The 22,197-nt window shown below is 39.4% G+C and overlaps 5 protein-coding genes across 5 annotated transcripts; 3 read left to right on the top strand and 2 right to left on the bottom strand.

Moving 5' to 3' along the window:
• Positions 1-4,954: 4,954 nt before the first annotated feature.
• On the bottom strand, positions 4,955-6,916 carry LOC121744398 (NADH dehydrogenase [ubiquinone] iron-sulfur protein 5-B-like). Its single transcript, XM_042137918.1, has 2 exons — positions 6,675-6,916; positions 4,955-5,303 (listed from the first exon to the last, which is right to left on the bottom strand). Exons 1-2 carry the CDS (start codon positions 6,822-6,824, stop codon positions 5,199-5,201), a joined length of 255 nt encoding a protein of 84 aa, XP_041993852.1. The 5' UTR covers positions 6,825-6,916; the 3' UTR covers positions 4,955-5,198.
• A 5,411-nt stretch (positions 6,917-12,327) lies between these two features.
• On the top strand, positions 12,328-14,204 carry LOC121743256. The gene is made up of 2 exons (XM_042136505.1): positions 12,328-13,050; positions 13,824-14,204. The coding sequence occupies exons 1-2, from the start codon at positions 12,399-12,401 to the stop codon at positions 13,919-13,921; spliced, it is 750 nt and encodes a 249-aa protein (XP_041992439.1). The 5' UTR covers positions 12,328-12,398; the 3' UTR covers positions 13,922-14,204.
• Positions 14,205-14,486: 282 nt separating this feature from the next.
• LOC121743538 (mitochondrial zinc maintenance protein 1, mitochondrial-like) lies at positions 14,487-15,820 on the top strand. The gene is made up of 2 exons (XM_042136866.1): positions 14,487-14,946; positions 15,420-15,820. The coding sequence occupies exons 1-2, from the start codon at positions 14,709-14,711 to the stop codon at positions 15,491-15,493; spliced, it is 312 nt and encodes a 103-aa protein (XP_041992800.1). The 5' UTR covers positions 14,487-14,708; the 3' UTR covers positions 15,494-15,820.
• A 60-nt stretch (positions 15,821-15,880) lies between these two features.
• Positions 15,881-18,349, bottom strand: LOC121743537 (peter Pan-like protein). The gene is made up of 7 exons (XM_042136865.1): positions 18,205-18,349; positions 17,925-18,107; positions 17,447-17,677; positions 17,241-17,333; positions 16,971-17,158; positions 16,435-16,628; positions 15,881-16,208 (listed from the first exon to the last, which is right to left on the bottom strand). The coding sequence occupies exons 1-7, from the start codon at positions 18,220-18,222 to the stop codon at positions 16,069-16,071; spliced, it is 1,047 nt and encodes a 348-aa protein (XP_041992799.1). The 5' UTR covers positions 18,223-18,349; the 3' UTR covers positions 15,881-16,068.
• Positions 18,350-20,898: 2,549 nt separating this feature from the next.
• On the top strand, positions 20,899-21,686 carry LOC121744150 (pectinesterase inhibitor 6-like). Its single transcript, XM_042137597.1, has one exon. It carries the CDS (start codon positions 20,923-20,925, stop codon positions 21,493-21,495), a length of 573 nt encoding a protein of 190 aa, XP_041993531.1. The 5' UTR covers positions 20,899-20,922; the 3' UTR covers positions 21,496-21,686.
• Positions 21,687-22,197: the final 511 nt, after the last annotated feature.

Below are 22,197 nucleotides of genomic sequence, written 5' to 3'. Positions count from 1 at the left end.
GTGATTGAAGCTATCAAAAGCCTTGATAGTACCTAAAACTACCACTTTAATTGAAGCTTGTAGTTGGATAGATACCAGTAGGTGATATCTTCACTTGGGCAATTACTTATTTTTTCCATTGCATAACAGAACAGAGATTTTTAATGGAGCAGATGCTGCCCACCCGAGAATCATATTGCTGACCAGAGTAGATTGCACCCAAAAGGTTCTAATTCGATGCTTCTCTATGTTTTTATGAAATTAAGACCCTTGATGTTTTGTGAAATAGGTTAGGGATTAAAGAAATAGGTTTAATTTGTAATTTTGTTCTGTTAACATTAATGTTGAGCAGATATTTGTCATACTATATGTTCTTGATCGTGTCTCCAACGAATGCACGGGTATTCATTAAGACAATATTTCGTCATCTAGTGATAAGCATGATGTAGTTGAGAATCACCATTGCATCCTTATACAAATTTGTATTATGATGGGGAAAGTCATTATGTCATGGAGTAATATACACTGTGCGGTTGTTCCCCTTTATATTTATTTCATATATAACTTAGAATATGTATTATTTGGAGTGCTAATAATTTTTTTGGTTTTTCTTTTTTGACAGATATAAGATGCCTACTCTTGAAAGAGATAAGCAATGCACCTACAACTATGTTTGTCTCTTTTGAATAGATTAGGACTTTTACAAATTTTAGTAGTATGGTTTTTGTAGTTTTAGAAGTGTAAAATCATTAGATACTTGGGGATTTTTGTATATTAAATTTGGCATTGTATATACATTCTTTTGCTGGATTATTATTAATAGCTTATTATGAATTTTTTATGTTGCAAGTGAAAATATAATTATATATATATATTTAAAATAAAGTGTATAATTGTATAAATATTTGAATGATGAGAATATAAAATACTATCAAAACTTGCAGGTTAAATAACATATAATTAAAGGGGGAGTTTGTAAATATAAACAATTATAGGAGGCATTCTGTAAATTTTCATTTAATATAACAGTGTAAGTTAAGATGACGTTTTGTCACAGTTTTGAATGTGATTACATGTTGCTTTGTGTGTCATTTTTAAGTGTGGTAATATAAGTTTTATGCTTACATTTAACCTAATATTACATCTGTGAATATCACACTTGTTACACGTGTGACTATAGGTAAACTGTAATATGAGTATATTTATCTTGCCATTTTCAAATGTGATGAAATATCATTTTTCTAGTAGTGGGGGTCGATCCCACAGAGAAACCAGTGTATCAAGTGTGTGAGTAGTGAACAGGGGTCGTCTGCTGCCACACTTTAATTTTGGGAGTTTTTAACTACTGATTTTACGCTAGACAGAAAGTAACTATCTACTGGATCAAGGCTCTGCTAACTACTGGATCAAGTAAGTGACATGCTGGAATAAAAACTGACTACCTAGGCATGCTGCGAAAATAAAAACACTTTGCTATTCAACATGATTAAACACTTGGTCAAAGACTAAAGAGCGAAACTGAGCTGGAACAGTAAACACGAAGGCGAAAACAAAACAACTCCAAATTACACCCAAAACTCAGAACAGTGTTGCAAGCATACAGAATACAGAAAGATTGATTCTTTAACTACATAACAACTCGAAATCAAACTAGGCTAACAACTTCAGGAAATAAGAAAGCAAGTAGAGTCGAGAAAACTCTCGGATGGAAATTCGAGACAACGTCGAACAGATATCGAATACTCTGTCGCGCTCCCTCTCTCTAGCTAACCATTTCTCTAACTATCTTTAGAACTGGGAAACTAAACTAAAAAGTAAACTAAACTAAAAAAGAAAATTGCTGAAGATAGAAGAAGATGGTAAAAAGAAGATAAAACGGAACTGGTAAAAGGGGCTGGTAAAGGAGCTCCCCTGATTATGGTGGCACATCCTCTATTTATAGGTACTTCACACAATCTCCAGCTAGATAACGATCTTGGCAGAGGATATTCGCTCACGCTGTGAGCGAGCTACTCATCGATTGCTACGTGCCTTCCTTCTAGAATGACGTCGCTTTTCAATAACAGATTCATGACTCAGCTTCGTCCTTGCGTCTCATGTATCAGCACGTGTCCCTCTTCTAGAATGTCGTCCTTGCTAACAGAATGATGCCCACCATCCAGCTCATTAGCCTCACGTGTCCTCCTTCTAGAATCCAATGGTCCCCGCCCAACTGCTTGATCACCCCCTTTGATCAGTTCACCAGATTTTTGGCCTTTTTCACCTTTTGTACCAACTAGATCAACTTGTCCTTGTTGCCTTGGTCAAGCCTATTCCTGCTTATTTAACACTTATTTTCCGCAATAACTGACCAAGTATAGTACATTTTACCCCCTAAACCGATGCATGAAATAGGCCTTATCACTACCCCTGTATTTGATATTGGAAATTGTATATTTTAATACTGTAGTGTGCTGAATATGAAATGTTTCATTACAGAATGTTAAGAGAATTTCAAATGTATGTTTGTTGTTGTTTATAATATTTTTAATTGTTTATAATCTTATTAATACTATTTTAATTAGTTAATATTTGTCTTTGTGATTTATTTTTCTATTTGATTTACCTGTAAAATAAAAGATGGTTAGAAGTATATCAATAAATTTTTTAAATCCAATTAAAATCAATATAAATATTCAATTTTTAAACCTATCTATTGTAATTGAAAAATTCTCAGAATTTGTTCATCAATCAATTTTAAATTTTTGGTCCAAACATTTCGAGCAATTTTGCATTTCTGCAAAATAAATCACAATTGTTAATAACATACTGTACATGCTTATTTTGAGAATTCCTACTGATGTCTATAGACATCACATTTTCTGAATCATAATCGATCTGTTTTTTCGGATAATTAATTTAATTTTGAAACTTTCATTGATTGCTCAACTAAAATCAGTCATAATATGAATCTAGGTCTTACCTTGGTTTGAAATCCTTCGATTTATTAAAGAAGCCTTTGAATTATCCTTCTTATTCGTACGTTGTTGGATTTCTGTGAATCCTTCTTCTCCAATTCTTCTCTTTCTTCTTCGCTGTCTCTTTGAACACCGACCTGTCCCATTTTTGCCGATCAATAGAATATGTGGTGGATCGTTGTTGTCGATGGGTTTTGCCAATTTGAATCCTCTATCGGTGATTGTGCTGGGCAATTAGATGTCGGCATCGGCGTTCTTGATTTGATTTTTGCCCATGAGGAGTAGATTTTGGTGTTCTCTGATTGTTAAGGCATTTTGGATTAGGCCTTTTGGGATTCTGTAAGTGTGTTATTTGACTTTGGTTTAGGGCGACAGAGATGAGTGTGTGATTGTGTTTTTGGCCGTGCTGTGCACGGGACATAGACAATTAATTTATTTGATTGTACTCAAAATATGTTTGTACTAATATGATTAATGATCATTAATATTTTTTTTCTTTTATTTAGAGACAATTATTAAAGTTTTCTTAATTTAAATTTGATTTTAATGCTAACGTAATCTATTTGGGTGAAAAGGTTTGTGCCGTTTTTCTTTATTTTGTTTTCAATTGTTGGGCTTTCCATTTCATTTCATTTAGCCTACTCCATAATAATGAATTTGATCCAGTCCATAATAATTTAGTTGGGCTAACATAATATTTTTCTTAGTATTGAGTATGAAGTTTTAGATTTTAGTTTGTAAAGATGAAATCTGTAGCAGTAATGATTTTAGTTTGTAAAGATGAAATTGGTAGCAGTAATGATTTTACTGTTAATATAGTGTATAAAGAAGTGTTTCAGACTTATGAATTTTTTTGTTGTTGTGTTAATTCTAAGTGTTGTTTCTACATATGAAAATGTATGTTTTCGTCCCCAAAACTTATGAACTATTTATTTATTTCAAGTTTTAGATTAATAAGTGTTGTACGATTTTTTTTCACAAATTAAAAATGTACTTCGTATTAAATTGTGTGAGATGTGGAAATCCTTTTTTTAGATTAGTTCAAGAGGATAATGCTTCTTTTTAATTTAGTAGTACATTTTCCTTTATTCATATATCTTATTTTATTTTATCTACACATCTCTTTTTTTTATTTATTTTATTTAACATTACTACACTCTCATATTAGATATTAAGATTGTATAAATCGTATGCTAAGTATGAAATGGTTCATTTATAGTGTTTTGAGATAAGTACATATTTTTTTGTTATTGTTTATAATGATATGCATAATTGTATAAATCGAATGCTAAATATTAGAAATTATAATCATATAAATCATATGCTAAATATGAAATGGTTCATTTGTTTTGTTGATCGAATTTATAATGAACTATTTACTTTTTTCAAATAATTTTATTTATTTACTTTGGTATTTAGTATTTCTCAATCTTTTGTTTGTATATCCTATTCTATTTCTATTTTTTTTCCTCATGTCCTTTCGTTACAGTGGTTTGATAAATTGATAGATGTAGAAGTATGTTTTTTAAATCTTTGTAATCTTAGTTGCTTGAGAAATATTGGTCGTCATTTCCTCTTCTGATTGTAAGCCATTTTCACTACTCTGTATACTCTCCCCATACGCCTACACGGTTAACCAGTCTCGCTTTCTCTTGACAATTTTGAGTAGTAGCCTGGATGAGTATGGCGATAGCTGGTGGTTTTCCACGGCCTCCACCTCTTCCTAGCTGGGGTCTGGGATGGATGGATCGATTGAGGATCTACGTTTTTGGTTACAATTTTCGAAGACTTTGGCTTGTTTGAGTTGGGGTTATGGTTTTGATTTTGATTTTGATTGGTAGTGGACATGTGCAGTTGGGATGGTGGTTTTCCGGTGGCAATTTTATGGTTTTATTTTTCAGCTTGAGATTCTATGCATGTTTGCTGGCATCGTTTATCGGCTGTGGTGATTGAATACCATTCCTGCTTAGGTGAGGCAAAAAATTGAGAATACGGGTACGAGACTCACATCCCACCCATGTCAGCAACCAAGCAACACTTCATAAATCTACCAAGCACTGTGTGAAAGCAAGTCAGCTTGACAAAGTGAGTAAAACATACATAATCCCACAGCAGCGGTTCCTGCACCGAGACTCCCATTTTAAAGATGTTTTGTATCCGATAACACAAATACAACTCATTTATGTTTTAATTTCCAACAAAGTTTTAGAGAAAATCAATTACTTCCCATCCCATCCCCTCCATTGGTTCCGTTAGCCATTCTCAATGATGGCCACCATCTCCGCCTCCGCCTCCTCCCATGGCCTTATCTGCAGCTGCTCTCAGCTGACGCTGCTCCTCCTTGTAAACTCGGTTCCTCCGTTGGAACTGCAATAAATGTAATACTATCAAACCAGGAGTTATGTCGCCCACAGTTTCAAATGGAGAATACTGAGGTTCAGAATTTTGGAGTCATAAACATCACCAGATGAAGAAATATTCCAATCTTATAGTCATTGTATTAGAATAGGTCACAACTCGTATAGAATTATTTGCGTTCAATGCAAATTCGGTTCATCTTTATATCTATACTTTTCCTTGAAATGCAAACAAACCCAACCACTTACCAACAAGCCATGAAGATGGATTTGTCACTAAGAGAATCAATGGTACTGATAATTTGACACATCACACACTTAACCATAATACACATCAGTTGCCACCATAAGAGCACAAAGGGAGAAGTTAGGGAAAAGAAGCAAGTAGACTGTCTAACTGCAGGCAGTACAGCACAAGTTTCAAATATTGATCACTCAAGGAACTTAGGGTCATTTAGAATTTTATGATGATCGGTATATTAATCTAAACATCCGAGATATATGAGCTAGATACTGCAACCTAAAATTTCATACCTAGAAGGCTTCATTAGGTCCTACTTTTTGGAAGCTCCCATTCTACGATGATAAATAAGCGCACATGGATCTATCTAAAGTATCAGTAAGATCTTGCATTACGTACTATTCTCAAATTACTAGGAAGCTTCATTTGAAAATGGTGAATGATGGATGAATTCAAAAGGAAAGAAGCAACAATCTCAAACATTGGACTTGTTTTGTTAACTGAAGCTTAAAGAAGAGTAAGTGATGCATATAAAACTTACTGAGACTTGAAGATTGCGACTTGTTTTAGCAAAAAATATTATGAAGATAACGAATGCAGACAACAAAACAATAAAGACGATAGTTGAATCTTGCAGAATAAACAGAAACTACAAATGATTGTGTATCACTGAAATAATTCATAAGCTATCACTCATACAACATTTATATCAAACCATAAGTTACACTCCTTTCAGTCAAAGTGATCGAATCACAGTCCTTTCCATTTGCAAAATACGCAATTTATATAACACACTCATGTAAATTTGTCATATCCTCTCGTTTTGTGTTGGATCAAATTCAAATCCACATTACTTCTAAATATAAACACAGTACTCAAAGAGAAAATAGATTATAAGAACACTGTCGATCATTGCAAATAAGATTTAGCAGCTCAAATCCCATAAGCAATCTGAACAGTTGAAATACTTGATACCGATAGTCAATTTCAACCCCCAGCACATAAAAAAGATGACCCCATTAAGAGTAAGATAGATTTACATCCGAATACATAAATTGAGCCACAATTGAAGTGTAAAACACATCGAATCGAGTAACATATTAAAAGAAAAGAGTAAAAAAAAGAGAAATGGGCAGAGACCTCTTTAGAGTGGTGGAGACACTCGAAATAATCTTCGCGGAGGAGGCCGCAGTCCTTGGGCTCTCGGCAAGTTGACATACATTCGCTGAAATCGACCCAGAAATCGTAGCATCGGCCCTTGTTGCCGGTGATTCCCCATCCAGATGCCATTTTCACCTCTTCCTCGAGCTTTCTCTTTCTAGGGTTGTAAATTTGGGCTTCTCCGTCGGGGGTATTTTAGGTAGTACCCGATATGAACCCATACGCGGATTACCGAAGTCAGAGCATCTCCAATACAGATAGCCAGCCTTAGAGCATCTCCAGTGGGCGGACATCCCACTAGGACATCCACTAGGACATCCCAAAAACACCTCCTGCCACGTCACTAGGACTTCCCATCCCACTGCCACGTCACTAGGACATCCCCTCCTATGTCCGCCCTTCCCACTAGGACATCTCGCAATAAAAAAAAATCATATATTCACAAATAAAACAATTTACATTTACGGAAATAAAATTTGACCGAGAATACGAACGGGAAAAATTAACAACTTCATCGGAAAAAACATACATGATTCGAAAAAAAAAATTACATACTAATAAAAAAAACTTCATACATTATCACGTCAACCCCTCCGAGTCCAAACCTCTTCGATGATATCCTGCTGAAGTCGAACATGAGCATCTGTTTGCCGCATGTCGGCAAATGCACGCAGCCGCGCGACCTCTCCATGAGGTACCCCCATATTCACATTCGCGGTGGCCACGCCGTGACTTGGACCTGCACCCGTATCATCTTCATTGGTCCACTGAGTCAGTTCCGCAGCTTCATTTTCGACAATCATGTTGTGCATTATGATACATGCGTACATGATATCGCCGATGTTGGGAATATACCACTGCCGTGCAGGACCCTTCACAACCGCCCACCGACTCTGGAGCACACCAAATGCCCGCTCCACATCCTTGCGAGCTGTTTCCTGACGGCTCGCAAAGTATGTCTTCTTTTGTCCGAGCGGATGCTTGATTGACTTCACAAAGACGGGCCAGTTTGGGTATATTCCATCCGCCAAATAGTACCCCATATTATGCTGGTTGCCGTTGGCGACGAAACTGATGGCGGGACCAACGCCATTGCACTGAGCGTTGAACAGGGGCGACGACTGGAGAACGTTGATGTCGTTGTTGGACCCGGCGACTCCAAAATACGCATGCCAAATCCACAGCCGGTAATCAGCTACAGCTTCAAGGATCATCTTGGGATTCTTTCCCTTGTAGCCGGTAGTGTACATCTCCTTCCAGGCGGCGGGGCAGTTCTTCCACTCCCAATGCATACAATCTATGCTGCCCAACATCCCAGGGAACCCGTGCACCGACCCATGCATATCTATCAGCATCTGGCAGTCTTCGGGGCTCGGACTCCGAAGATACCGCTCCCCGAATATCGCTCTCACGCCTGCGCAAAAATTCTACAGACACTCGACGGCTGTCGTCTCGCCAATGTGGAGGTACTCGTCGAACATGTCGGCCGCGCCTCCATACGCTAGTTGTCTGATTGCGACAGTGCACTTCTGCAAGGGCGTGAGTCCGGGTTTGCCAGCTGCATCCTCTCTGATCCTAAAATACAGGTATCTTCTCTCTAAAGCACCCACGATGTGCAGAAACAGCGGACGATGCATCATAAAGCGTCGCCGGAATAAGGCTTCCCCAAAACGCGGTTGCGGAGCGAAGTAGTCCGCATACAACCGAATATGTGCAGCAATGTGGTCACGGGGTACTTGAGTTCGACGATGGATCGGCCGAGGTACCGCCGCCTGCTGCCGCCGCTGCAACCTCTGTTGTAGCAGCCTCTCTATCGCACCTTCAACAGCGACCTCCAACTCATTCTCGCTATCACTTTCACTAGACATTCTAGATATGCTTGAAATTAGAGATGTAGAGAGAGAAACTTGTTAACACAAGTGGTGCGAATGAAATAAAATTCAACGAGCCGTATATATAGAGTTTAAAAAAAAAAATTTAAAAAACGGGACGTCCGACTGGACGCCACAATGGCGGACGTCCGCCCGCCCGTCGCCGGGACGTCCGAGGACACCCGACGTCCTCACGGGACGTCCGTATCCGACCCTAAACGCCACAATGGCGGACGTCCCGGTCGCCCGTCGCGACGTCTGACCGGATGTCCGACCGGACGTCCGCCATTGGAGATGCTCTTAGCCTAGTCATATGCTCCCTCGGTCACATCATCATCACTAAAAGCTCCTCTTGCTACATCATCAGGACAAGCAATTGGACAAGCAATAGGTCAGCCATAGCCTAGCCACAATAAACAAAAGTATAAAAAAACAAATAATTAACAATCATACAAAATACAGAATTAAATTTACGACACAGATACGGAAAAATTCAATAATAATATTAAAATTTTAAAAAAATACATTAATTTAAAAAAAAACTCCTCCTCCACACACGAGCCCCCCGCCTCCGCCTCACTCCTCGCCGTCGTCGGTGCCATTGTCGCCGCTATCCGGGACCCCCAAATCTGCAGCATCTGAGCCCGCGTCTGAGCCCCCAACTGTGCCGCGGCGGAATTCAAATCGGCCCGCATACACACGAGCATTGAGTGAAGAAAACTCTTCTCCTCGGGGCTAGTTGCCGTCTTCCAGTCAGCTAAGATCTTATACATCTGAGCCCACATTTGTTGACGCGCGAAGAAGGCGAGCTCAGCTGTCGACCTGCCAACAGGGGGGATGCCGACTGGACCTCCTGGGGCCCCTGGCGAGCCCGTTGCGCCCACCTTTGACCAACCGGGCGAGTGCGGCGAGTAAATACAGGAGGGGACGGGAACTCCTGAACATCCTCGGGGAGGTCGTGGGGACAGCCGCTGCTACCGCCGCTGTAATCACTAGTATAGTTCAGTCGCTGCTTCTTCGGCCAGCCAGCATCGACACCTGCCCGAAACTTCTCGGAGTCCATCAGCACCTCATAGCAGTTCCAGTAGGTGAACTCCTTATAAAGTCCGGGCACGGGGAAGGCTTTCTCCGCTATCCTCCTGCAGTCCTCGTCAGTTTGACCTCTGGTCTGCATGCGGAGGGCGTTAGTGTACAAGCCCGAAAATCGGGAGACCGTAGCCCTGATTCGGTCCCACCCCTTCCGGCACTCTTCCCCGCTGCGTGGCCTCCCCTCCGGGCAAACTGCCTTGTAGGCTGCTGCTATTTTAGCCCACAAGTTGACGATCCTCTGATTGTTCGAGGCGAGGGGATCATCGCAAACACTCACCACGCCTTGGACAGCGCGACGTTCTCCGCATCCGTCCACTTCGTCCGTGCCGGGCTCTCGTCATCAGCTGGCTGCGACGACTCGCCGACCACCCTCTTGCCCTTGCCCTTCTTCTTCTTTGGCGCGCCCCGACCCCGCCCTACTCCCCCCGTTTGAACGGGAGTGCTCGCATCCCCGAGAATCTGATCTATCCCCAACTCCTCTAAGGAGAAAGTATCACACCCAGTGAACTGCGTCTCCGATGGGGTCGATGTGTGCGAAAAAACAGTCAAAAAATCAAAACTGGGGAGATAGACGTTGCCCCCCCGGCTTCCCCTGCATCCCCGACTGCCACCCCGACATCATCTGCATCCCGGGTGCCCACCCCGGTATCATCTGCATCCCGGGTACCCCCTGCCCGCCCGGCATCGCCGGTCCGCCCCGCATCCCCTGCCATCCCGGCATACTACCCCCGGATGCCATCCCGGGCATCATCTGCTGCCAAGGGTACATGTTGTAGTACCCGGCCATCGGACCCCATCCACTTCCCACGGGTACCGTGGGAGTTTGAGACCCGCTCGTCACTGGAGTAGACTCGTTGTTGTGCTTCATTTCGCATTGTTGCTCTTGTACAGAAATTAAGATAGAGAGAAATCTCGTTAAAACAAGTGGTGCGAATGAAAATGACGTGCAAATCGCGTATATATATAGTGTTTCAAAAATTAAATTAAAAAATAAAAAATCGGCTGGCCGATCGGGAGCCTGCAATGGCGGCCAGCCGATCGGCGAGCGCCCGGGAATCGGCGTGCGCTCGCCGTTTTTCTCAACGATTTGGCGCTCGCCTACTGCAATGGTTCGGCAAGCGGACCGGCCATCGCTGGAAATCGGCTAGCCGGTCCGCTCGCCGCCATTGTGGATACTCTTACCAAATTGCCATGGAATTTTTCTCATGTATTTTAGCACTATTTTTTTTCTTTATTTTATAATTTGTGTATAAATAATCAAAGAAATTTATTTACGTTTAAAATTTGCATAATTAAATTCAAGAATAACATAATTAAGATAAAAATTATATACATTAACGGCATACTTCCAAATTCCAATCGTCAATCATTACGGACTTCATCTTCATGTTCCCACCTGCCTAGTCGTTTGAAACAATTGGAACCTCCCTCCCTAGTCTGCCTTCCCACACTGCTTGTGGAATATTGGTAGTTAGTGGTGTGGTAAGATTGTAGGTCGTGAAGATAGGGTTGTGTGGGCAAATGGCTACATTCTGATCGAGTTGTTGATTTTGTTCAATGATAATTTATTCGCATTTATTTTCAAAAAGATTGGAAGAATCAAAATTATAATTTGTTAGACATTTTTTTGGGGAGAGACAACTCAATGACTATATAAGAGGTTTTGTGTGTATATTTGATGAAGCATATAGTTAAATATATATAGAAAGTGTTTGTTGAGCATATAGTTAAATATATATAGAAAGTGTTTGTTGAGCATAGAATGACTCGGCATCCACTTATATTTTAATTTTCGTGAACATATGGGATGCCATAGGATTCTACTACCACCACTTGCAATAAAAATACTTATCATCTAGTTATTCTTTGATTTTCGTTACCTAAGTGGTAACGAAAATGCTTTAGTAAAATCATCAAGAATAGGATATGATTGTGCTGTCACTTCTTTGTTTTTTCTTTTAGCCTTAGCCTTAATTAGCTTTATCCTTTTTAATAGGATGTTGTATTGCTGAAGAATCACTTTCAGGAGTGGAGTTGATTCGAGGTCCTCCCTCTTCACTCAATGATAGATCCATGAAACGAATCTTGTGAGGAAAAATTAACAATAAATTTAAATATTAAGTATTTTAAAATATGTTTTAAAAGGGTAAGATGCAATTACTTCTTCCAAGTTCCTATTATGATTATACAAGAATTATATTCGAGATTAAGTGATATGCAATAAAATTTATTATCATTATTAAATATAACTGAAAAAATGAGAAAAAGAAAAGCATCAATAGAAAATATATAAAAAGAAAGAAAATTATGAAAAAGGAAACTATATTAAGCTATAAACAATTTGCTATACTGAATTTTAATCTTATCTATCGAAACAATTATTTAATGATCTTAATTAAATTCATTATTGTAAGATTTCGAACTTAAACAAAAACAGTAGAGGCGATTGAAGTTTTTTTATTCTACAAAGAAAATACTCCAAATGAATGGGCAAATAAGTTTCTATTAAATGCAGGTCAGGAAAAGATTTCATACCCCAAAACTCCTACTTCACAAACTCACGACTAGAAGATCCGCATCAATTAGTGTTTATGCGAAAATTATTGATATGCTTATTTCACAACACAAGCATTAGTATAGAACTGGCGGATCTATTTCTTTAAACAAATTCAACAACGGGAAAACCCTAAATCAGACTTCTGAATTCACCTAATCCACTCGATCGGAAATCATCTGCTGTTCTATGTCACGCGGCGGAGCGTTAGAATCAATCCACGCCATTGAATCATGCGCCTTCCACCTCCTCAGCTGGCGCCCCTTCGCCCAAACCCTCGATTCCGACTCCTCCTCCAAGCCCCGCTACGGCCCCTGTACCAAGCGCCCTTGCCGTTCCGACCGCGCCACCTCCTCCTTCTCCATCGGCGCCATCCTCGACATGTCCAAGCTCACCCTCTTCGACGACGACAGGGCGCTCTCCTTCTCCGCCGCGCGAAAGCGCTGGTTCTCCGGTAAGCGCCGCCGACGTCGCGGCTCCATCTCCGGCCGGAGCTCTGATCGCAGGGCGGGCTGCTCCGTTGCCGCCTCCGCCGCGAACGGTACGTGCTCCGATTTCCCTATGCTGGCCACGGACTCCAGCGGTGAGCTGTTTGGGGATCCGAATTGGGCGTCGGATGTGAGTGATCGGAATTCGAGGAGAGAGAGGGAAGCGAGTGGGCTGGGGGGTGGAGAGAGGGACAATTTGGGCGGGGGGTGTGGGCAGTTCGGCAATTGCGATAGCCAAGGGAATGAATCTGGGTATGGGAGTGAGCCGGGCTACCGCGGCGATGCTGAACTCGGTGATGGCGATGAGGAAGATGATGATTCTAGGGTTTTGTTTTGGGGCGATGAATTTGGAGGTATTTTCCCCTTTTTTATTTATTGCTGTTGTTAGTTTCCTCTGATTATTTCATAAATGATGTTGCTGAAACTGTGATTATTGCAATGTAATGATGGTTAATTTGAATGATTAACTCGAAATTTGTTGCCCCTTATTATGTGAAATGGGATTATACTGGTGAGAAAGCCTGTTCTTAAGTGGAAGCAGCTTTTTTTGGTAATGATATGAAATTTGAGGTAGATTAGCTTCGAAGATTATTTTCTGAAAGATATAAACTTTCAGAATTCAAATGTCTAATTTTCCTACAGAATTTTCAACTGTGCCAGTGAAGTTTCTAAGCACTAGCTGTATTTAGTTCCTGACACTCACCATTAGCTCACTTGATCTTCTGCACATTCCTCCTTAAACTAGAAGAAATTCCGTATCCCATATGGTTGATCCTAAGCAACTGTGTGTGAGTCAAGATGTTATTATTATCCAGTTTGATACAAACTCCTTGATTGGTGAAAGAACGGCATGCAAATCCCTTGTTTCACCATCACTATTAGCCTTTTCATTGTTGAATGTGTTTTGTTTCTATTACTGTGATGATATCTCTAGATCAAATCCCTCGTCCCAGATAAATGATCCTAAGCTTCTGAGTCAGAACTGTTACTGAAATCTAGCTTTATACAAGTTTCTTTGTTGTGAAAAAATGGCATGCAAGTCCCTTGTTTCCTCATCACAAGTTTCCTATCTATAGATGCTTGCTTGTTTCAAACAATGGCTAAAACTTTCGGTTTTTATCTGCAGCTGATAGTGCTTCCCCGCTGGAAAGAGTGGGCGAGAACTCACTGCAGAAAGCTCATCACAGAGGCCGTCGCAAGAAACATGATGTGCGAATGGCCTAATTTGTAATTACATTTATCAAGTCTCCCTCTTGCTCTGGATGGTTTTCTATGTTCCTAGCAAGATTTATTCTTCTCATGCCTATTTGCAAGTTTTGATCTAGAAACGTCCATTTTTTGGCCAAGCATAAATATCATTCAAGTTTGTATTGTGGTGGGTGTTGCTTTTCCTTGATTGTTTGTATCGTGACAGCAAAATATCTATGTAAATATTGGATTGAGGAAATGAACGCCAGTGTGTATAACATCATAGCAAGGCCAAACTAAATTGGTATGCTATTTCAAAGCCATGTATTAGTTGCAGTTTATTCATCAAGTGCAAGTATTGTATTACTTCCTTAATCTATAAAAAATAGTTATGGTAATGGTGTATTAGTTTTAATGCAAAATTAGTAAAAAAGAACAAGAAAAAATGATTGAAGTGTATGATAAAAAAATGAAATTCATCTTATTAGAAAATAATTTTATAAAAAATGAGATTCAAGTTATTTGTATCATATATTTCAAGTATCAAACTAATCACTTTAGTACTTTGTAAAATACTAGGAGTATTAGATATTATTAAAAATGCTTTGAGATATTAAAAAATATGTTCGAAATTGAGCTATTGTTATAGACCAATTAGTATGAAATAAAAATAAAAGTTATTGATCTGAATCCAAACCCTATATTAATAATAATTTCGGAGTAGATCGAGCTGCTATTTTTTCATTTTCGGTTCCAAATTCTTCCCCTTTCTCCACTCATCTTGGATCGGTGGTGCTGGAAACGACGTCGTAGCAAGCAGAAAATGGGGAGCGAAGCATTGACGGCGTACAGAGCGCTGCTGAGAGCCACTCGGAAGACCTTCGCCGGCGACACCCTGATGCTCAGGCAGTCCGCCGTTGAGGTGCGGAAAAAGTTCGAGGAGAATCGCCACGTGACCTCCGCTGCCGACCTCAGCCGTCTCATGGAGGAGGCACGTGAGGCCTCACACTTCATATCCACCATGCTCGTCCAAGCCAAGCTCAACGAGCGCGGCGGCTACGGTATGATTTACTCAATTCTCTTTGATTTATCCTTGTGCTCTATTTTTGGTATGCACACCACCTGTTTGTGAAATGTCCCGTCACAGTTTTTGATTGAATATTTGTGATAATCTGTGGTAACGAATTTGTTCTTGTGCATTCTTTTATATTCTTCGAATTTTGTAGATCAATTAGAAAAATTTAGCTGAATGTCTCTTAACATCTGAGGCGTTATAGATTCAAGTATTCATTAAGGTTTTCTCTGTTCTTGTTATAATCAAGTGAGTGCAGCAATGTCACAAGAAACCTTAAATAAGAGGCAAATACTAATTACTCATGTGTTTTACTACTAGGAAACTTTGTTTGTAAATTATCGGACTCACTGTACAAAATCTATATTGAGTAAAATATTTTTATGGCAATTTGTTTGTTGATATATATGTCTGATGTTGTGTGATACTATCAAACATTTATACACCTTTGCGTAACTGCAGAAGTAAAAGCTGATAAAGAGCATGCTGGAGCTACTCTTGAAATCCCCTCTGAAGAAATTTTGAAGAATGCTTAGAAGGCATCAACTTTAGACTAGGCAACACTCATATTTTACGAAACTTGGCCAACGATCAAGCTTAGAGAATGGGAAAGCTCCGTTCATTCTTCAATCGAATAATTTATGGTTCTGTAGCTTTCATCAATATTCTCGAGTTTGTTTGTAACCTTACTTGTTTCTGAGGTTTTGCTTTACCTTGTTCTTGAGATTATACTTCCATTCAATAATGTGTTGTTCCTAGATTTCACTGAAGGTTTCAGTGTGCAGTTTGCGATTGAAACTAATGATTATTGGTGAAACATAGTTATTTGTATGAATGAAATAACACCTTGCGATTTTGATGGATATTTATGTTCAAATTAAGATGTTGCTTATGAGAAATTTTTGCATTGAACTAAAATAGCATGATAAAATTGTCTTGCAACATTTTATAAATAAGAAGCGCTGTTCTTTCTTGGAATACACCTCATACTTGAACAAAATTGGCCAAAATGGACTAAAATTACAGAAGAATGTAAATCGTTAGGAACAAAGATTTTCTTCTCTGTTAACAAGGAAACAAGCAAGTTACGATGGGTAGATAGTGACAGGAGCTAGTCTTCATCGTCTTGTTCTTCGTCGTCGTCGTCTTGATCTTCGCCTTCTTCATCATCTTGTTCGTTGTCTTCTTCATCATCCTCAGATTGCTCACCTGCATTTTCAGTTTTCTCGGCCTTGCTCGATATCTTGTCTCCTGAAATGAACAAAACAAGATTATTGATTATGTGAATCGAGTGAATCGAGTTTATAATTTCGTGTGAAGTAAAGGAAAAAGAATTCAATGGTCGGTGGAAATTAACACTAATTTGGATAGGGCGAAAATGTAGAGAGGACGCAGCAGGTTTCAAGTTTTATAGGGTTTGTTTAGAAGCAATACACATAAATTAGTGTGTTAACAATAAAATAGCAGAAGTCTTTACCAAATTCACTGAATATTATTCCACCAGAACATAATCCTTCCTCAATTCTAACGAGCTGAAGCGTCATCCTAGGCCCAATCTCTTGAAGCTTGACAGCACTCTTGTTTGATGCCCGGTTCAATCTACCAAGATCAGTTGGCAGACTTACCGTTGCTGCTTCATCATCCACTTCGCTTTCTGACCCATAACCAGGCCTTCGAGGAAGCCAAGGGGTGATCATTATAAATAACAAAAACTTAACAGGATCACAACAAACATGAATAAATGACAAGAGACTGAATCTAATACTTACTATAAGTTTGTAACAGCAAGCCATTGAGAGTAAAAAACAGTTTTAATGTCAAATTGAACATTATACAGTGTCTATGAATAACTAACAATGGATTTCATACATGATTTGTCAGGATTTACTAGGATGAGTGTGAGTTAACATCCTATGGGTTGGAAATTTTCTTGCTATTAGCTAACACGTGCTACAGAGCAAATGTTGTAAATCATCCACATAACTCTTTTTTATCCATTGAAAGAGAGCATACCTTGTTAGGAATTCACTCACATCCTGAAGCCCACTCAAATTAGGCGCCTGCCGGTTTTGCACAAACTTTCTTACTCTTCGAGACACTCCAACAGGCTGTAATCTGATTGAGTAGTGCCGGAAATCAATAAGCTTTGTGTCTTTGTTGTAACTGAGCAGCACAATCCGTTGGCAAGACGCAAGTTTGACCTGCAACACAGCGAGGGGGAAGATTTCAGACCATGATCAAGCATAGACAAGGACAAAAAGGTAAAGGAATACAAAGACTTACAGTGTTTATATCAATAGCAGGAAATATGTTCTGAAACATTATGGTAGTAAGCTTTAGATGCTGCTCTCCCGTCCCAAAACCAGATAGCACAATCTACAGAACGAAATAACATATATGAGTTAATAATCACATCAATAAGCCACTTGAGTCATTGATGCATATACAACCATAATCCATAAAATAGTATTAGGGAATTGTGTAGTTACCAATGGTGGATTTTGGAAAAGATCTTTATGACATCTCGGGCGCAGTTGAGCCTTGATAACATCAGCAGCCAGTGAATATCCATGAATCTTGAAGGTAAGAGTCGGACCCTGTGGCGTCCGACCTACCCTCAGGTAGGGAGAGCTATCAGTTTTTGACAAAATGAGGAAATGCGTAACACCCATCGGCCCAGCAACATTCAAGAAGTCCTTGATATTGTTACGCTTTTTCTCCTAAAAATTCAAAACAACAACTTAACCAAATTATACGCAGCAACAATACGCCTAATTCATTTTGACTCCAATCATCAACAAAACTAACTACATATCTAACATTCTAGAAGTGTTTGGTATTTTTACCCCAATTTGGCCCGTTCAACACAAACCCCCAAAAAGCAGAATACATCTTCTAACATAACAGTTCAAAATTTAAAACAGCAGCAACGGCGATTCAATGATCAATAAATGAATAAAAACGTACCTTGAGCTTCAAAGCAGTGTAAGGAAGCATCAATTTTCTCAAATCCGTCTGCAATTGTCTAAGAACGCCAGGCAACTTGCCGCGAGAAAACACGAAACTCTTGGGAATTTTATCTCCGGTTACATGGTCTACAGAAGAAGGTAACTTCTTGCCAATCGGTCTGACAAAGGGAATCCTCTTATTCTGAAACATAAACATTCACAAACAGCAAACAAATTATATGGCTATTACAGGTTAGAAGCCCAGAAAAAGAATAAACAAGTTAGAACAAGCTTCTTACTTTACGAAATCGAGCCATCGCGAGAGAAATCAAGAAGAAGATAAACAGATGGAGGTTATAAAACTGCAGCTATTTGAAGAAGAAAAACGGAAGGAAGCGCACAAGGGTTTGGTTTTTGTGTATTTGCGCTCTCGCATTATTGAATTATTAAGTCAATTAACTGATGAAATAAATTATTTTCTGCTTCCAAACCCTAGTTTTAAATATGGATAAATGCCTTAAAAGTCATCAACTTTGCTCAAATTTTGATTTTTCCCACGAACTTTAAAATTGACGTATAAAGTCACGAACTTTGCATTTAGTCGCCGATTTCCCATGATGGTTTTTCCGGCGAAAGAGTGAGCTGACGTGTCGTATTTAATTGATGTGGTGCCTAGTGGCCGCTTACATGGACAACATTTAGTGACTGTGAAATTAAAAAACAAAATAAAAAAAAATGAAAAAACATCCCCCAACTCCCCAATTCGGCCACGTCCCCCAATTCTATCTCCCCTCAATTCTGGTCGTCTTCCCCTCAATTCCGTCGTCTCCTCCGACACAATCGACGCTCTACTACTTTCCGCCGCCAACTACACTCCGTCAACAGGGGTGCCGCTCAATTCCTACCGTCCTCGACCTACACCACCGCTCGCTCCTCATCCACCGATTCTCTCTCATTTCCGTCGACGACTGTCAGGAAATTTCTCAATATAGTCGAATTCGGCACTCCCCTACTGTTATGTTAGTATATGCATCCTCATATAATCCAGAATTTCTGCATAACTAATTTTATTTTGTACTTACTTTAGTAGCCTGGCCATAGACCAGATTTTCCAATCTGATTATGATGCACCGGTATCTGCAGGATTAATGGTGGCGGAGGAAGAGCACGTGGCGGAGATGGAGCGAAGGAGGTTTGAGGAGAGGGGGTTGTTGTTGTTGGCGGCGATGGTGGAGAGGTCAGAGAGGCGGTGGTGTAAAGATGTGAGCTTGGTGGGTTTAGGTTGTGCTGCTGTATCTCGGAGACGACAGGATTAATGGTGTCTTCTTAAGAGCACGTGGCGGAGATGGAGCGGAGGAGGTTTGAAGAGAGGTGGTTGTTGTTGTTGGCGGCGGTGGAGAGGTAAGAGAGGCGGTGGTGTAAAGATAGGAGCTTGGTGGGTTTATGCCGTGCTGCTGTATCTCCGACGGCAGGATTAATGGTGTCTTCTTCATCTTCCTTCATGGCGTCGCCGCGGCGGTGCGATATGCCGGAAAATGGTGCAGAGAGAATGCGTGGAATTTTCCGATGTCGCAGAGAGAATGCCGAAAAACGACATCGTTTTACGATTTTCCGATGTCGGACACGTCAATATTCAGGTATGCCACATAGGATTTTGAGTTGTCGGAAAACACAGGGTCGGGTCGGGTTGGGAAATACCAGACTAAATGCAAAGTTCGTGACTTTATACGCCAATTTTAAAGCTCGTGGGAAAAATCGAAATTCGGGCAAAGTTGATGACTTTTAAGGCAGTTATCCCTTTTAAATATTGCGGTTAAATGGTTTTGTTTATTTGGGTTAACTACTTTTGTTTATTTCGTTTAAATACTTTTGTTTATTGGGGTTAATTAGTAGGCATCAGTTTTTATGATTTGTAATGTATTATTACTATTTTTTAATTTTGAAATATAGTTTATCTTTTCTCGATGAAATTTGTTATTTTTCGGAAGTATATAGTGTTTCTTTTTTGAGAAAGTAAATAGATGAGTGACTATATACTTATTTTTCATGGAGATGCTTTTAGAGGGAAATGGGGTCCAACTTATTAGAGTAAAGAAATATTAACAAAAAATAAATAGAGTTATTTTTATGATCGTCTAAAAAAAATGTTCATAATTTTATAAGACGGAAGTAATATATATAACTTCAAAATCAAACACATCACACGTGCCCGGTGGATTTATTTGTTTGAGAATTTGCTGATTTTTTGTGTGTTGTGTGTGTGGTTTATTTAGATAATTTAGTTTTACTTACTATTTTTCTTCCTTTAGTTGTTGTCTTTTCTAACCTATAACCCCCAATATATATTTAGAGATAATACTCACAAATTTGATAAGAGCTTACTTTCTTGCTCGATGGATTTTTAATGATGTAATCTGTCGGGATTGAACACAAACACACATCTGTCAGAGTTATAAAATTGATTTGATAGTTATATCAAAATCTAAAGTTCATACTATGACGGTATGATTAAATTTAAATAAGGTGTTCATATTGTTTTTTGGGATTTCTTAGTTTAGCATAAATCACAATTTTATCACTACGAACACAACCAAAACTTAATCATCCAAAACAGTCTATCAAAAGAAGATCAAAAAAAAGTAAAGGAAAAAAAGGGAATTAACTTCTTAATACCATTGATTTTGAAATGCATGTAATCCAAAATATATCCTACTTGTAAAGTTGATGGTCCTTTTTTCTACTTTTCCAAACAACATTCACGAAACATGTGGTATGTTATAAAGAGGCAGCCTATATTCATGAAAACCTCAACTACCATAACTTTTTTCACATGACCATATAAATCATGAAAAATTAATTTCTTCCCTATTTATTGCATTCACAAACTTCTCACTCTTGATAAAACTTTTCCAACGAATCCAAAACCACCATGATCCATCCCTATAAAAATGCTAGCATTTTAGAATGATATCGTTCATTTCTCCATGTCTTAACATTCATACTTATTTCTTCCTTCTATGATGGCACAAGTGAAGTTTGCTTCCCCAATATTCTTGTTTCTAGTGGTGATGTCATGGTTCTCCCCGACATTAGGCAACGATTACGTCGAAGACGCATGCAGTGTGACGCGGTATCCCGGTCTTTGTGTCGACGTGCTAGCTTCATTTTCTAGCACGGCCAAAGACAGCCCGAGCAAATGGGCTCGGGCTGGGGTGTCAGTGACAATAGGAGAAGTCAAGATAGTTGCTAAGTACCTGGTCGCGTTGAAAAATAAAAGGTACAAGAACATCTTGTCTGACTGTGTCGAGTGTTTTCAAGATACGCTCGACAATCTTCACAGGTCTTTGGGAGTGCTTAGAAATCTTAGTACTTCCGAGTTTAGCAACCAAGTCGGGGATGTGATGACTTGGCTCAGCGCGGCTCTCACCGACGAGGACACGTGTCTCGATGGCTTTGAGAAACAAAACAAGGGAAAACGTGTCGTAAATCTCATAAATCGTGTGAATAATGCTACTTACATGACTAGCAACGCGCTAGCGCTTGTTAACAAACTCGCTACGACTGGCCCGGGATGCTTAGTAAATGACTAGCATTAGTTGAAGATTATGTATGTATTTTAGCACTTGTTGTATTTATTTAGTGTTCCTAAACAAAATGTAATATTGTGTGTTTGATTTTTGTTTAACATGTCATATTTGTGTTTATATTTTGTCAACATGTAAAAGGCCTTAAAGGCTAAAATATATGTCATACTTGTATACATTTATTTTTGTTGGAATCATATGCCCGATCAATGAACTTTGACCAATAATATTTCCAATGAGACATTATTTGTGAAATTAAATGATATAGCATCAATCTATGTTCGGAGTAGATGACCGTGGTATATTCATTTTCTCAAATACGATTCCCGGTGAGTGAGAAATAATGGATTAAAGTCGCGCAAAATTGCGAGCTAATTAAATGAGCTATGAGAGAATTCATGGGATTAATTAAGAGTTAATTATCCCACATTGAAAGTAACAAGCTTATTAAACATGTATTCAATAAGAAGGATTATTACATGAAATAATTCTAGTGGACTAAGATGGGCTATAGAGCCCACACGCGCGCGCCGCGAGCTTCGAGCCCGAGCCCGTGCCCTTGTCTTTGTCATTGTCCTTGGATCTTGGCAATTGGTCATTGGGTGGTCTTTGGGTCTGGTCGTGGGGCTCAGTGCTTGGGTTCGACCCAAGGCTGGTTGGTCTAGTTCTTTTTAGAGCACCAACGTTTCCACTTCAGCGAGCTAAGCG

The sequence above is a fragment of the Salvia splendens genome, chromosome 8, assembly GCF_004379255.2.
Source record: "Salvia splendens isolate huo1 chromosome 8, SspV2, whole genome shotgun sequence".
Classification (NCBI taxonomy): Eukaryota; Viridiplantae; Streptophyta; class Magnoliopsida; order Lamiales; family Lamiaceae; genus Salvia; species Salvia splendens.
This window is presented reverse-complemented; position numbering and strand designations above follow the sequence as displayed.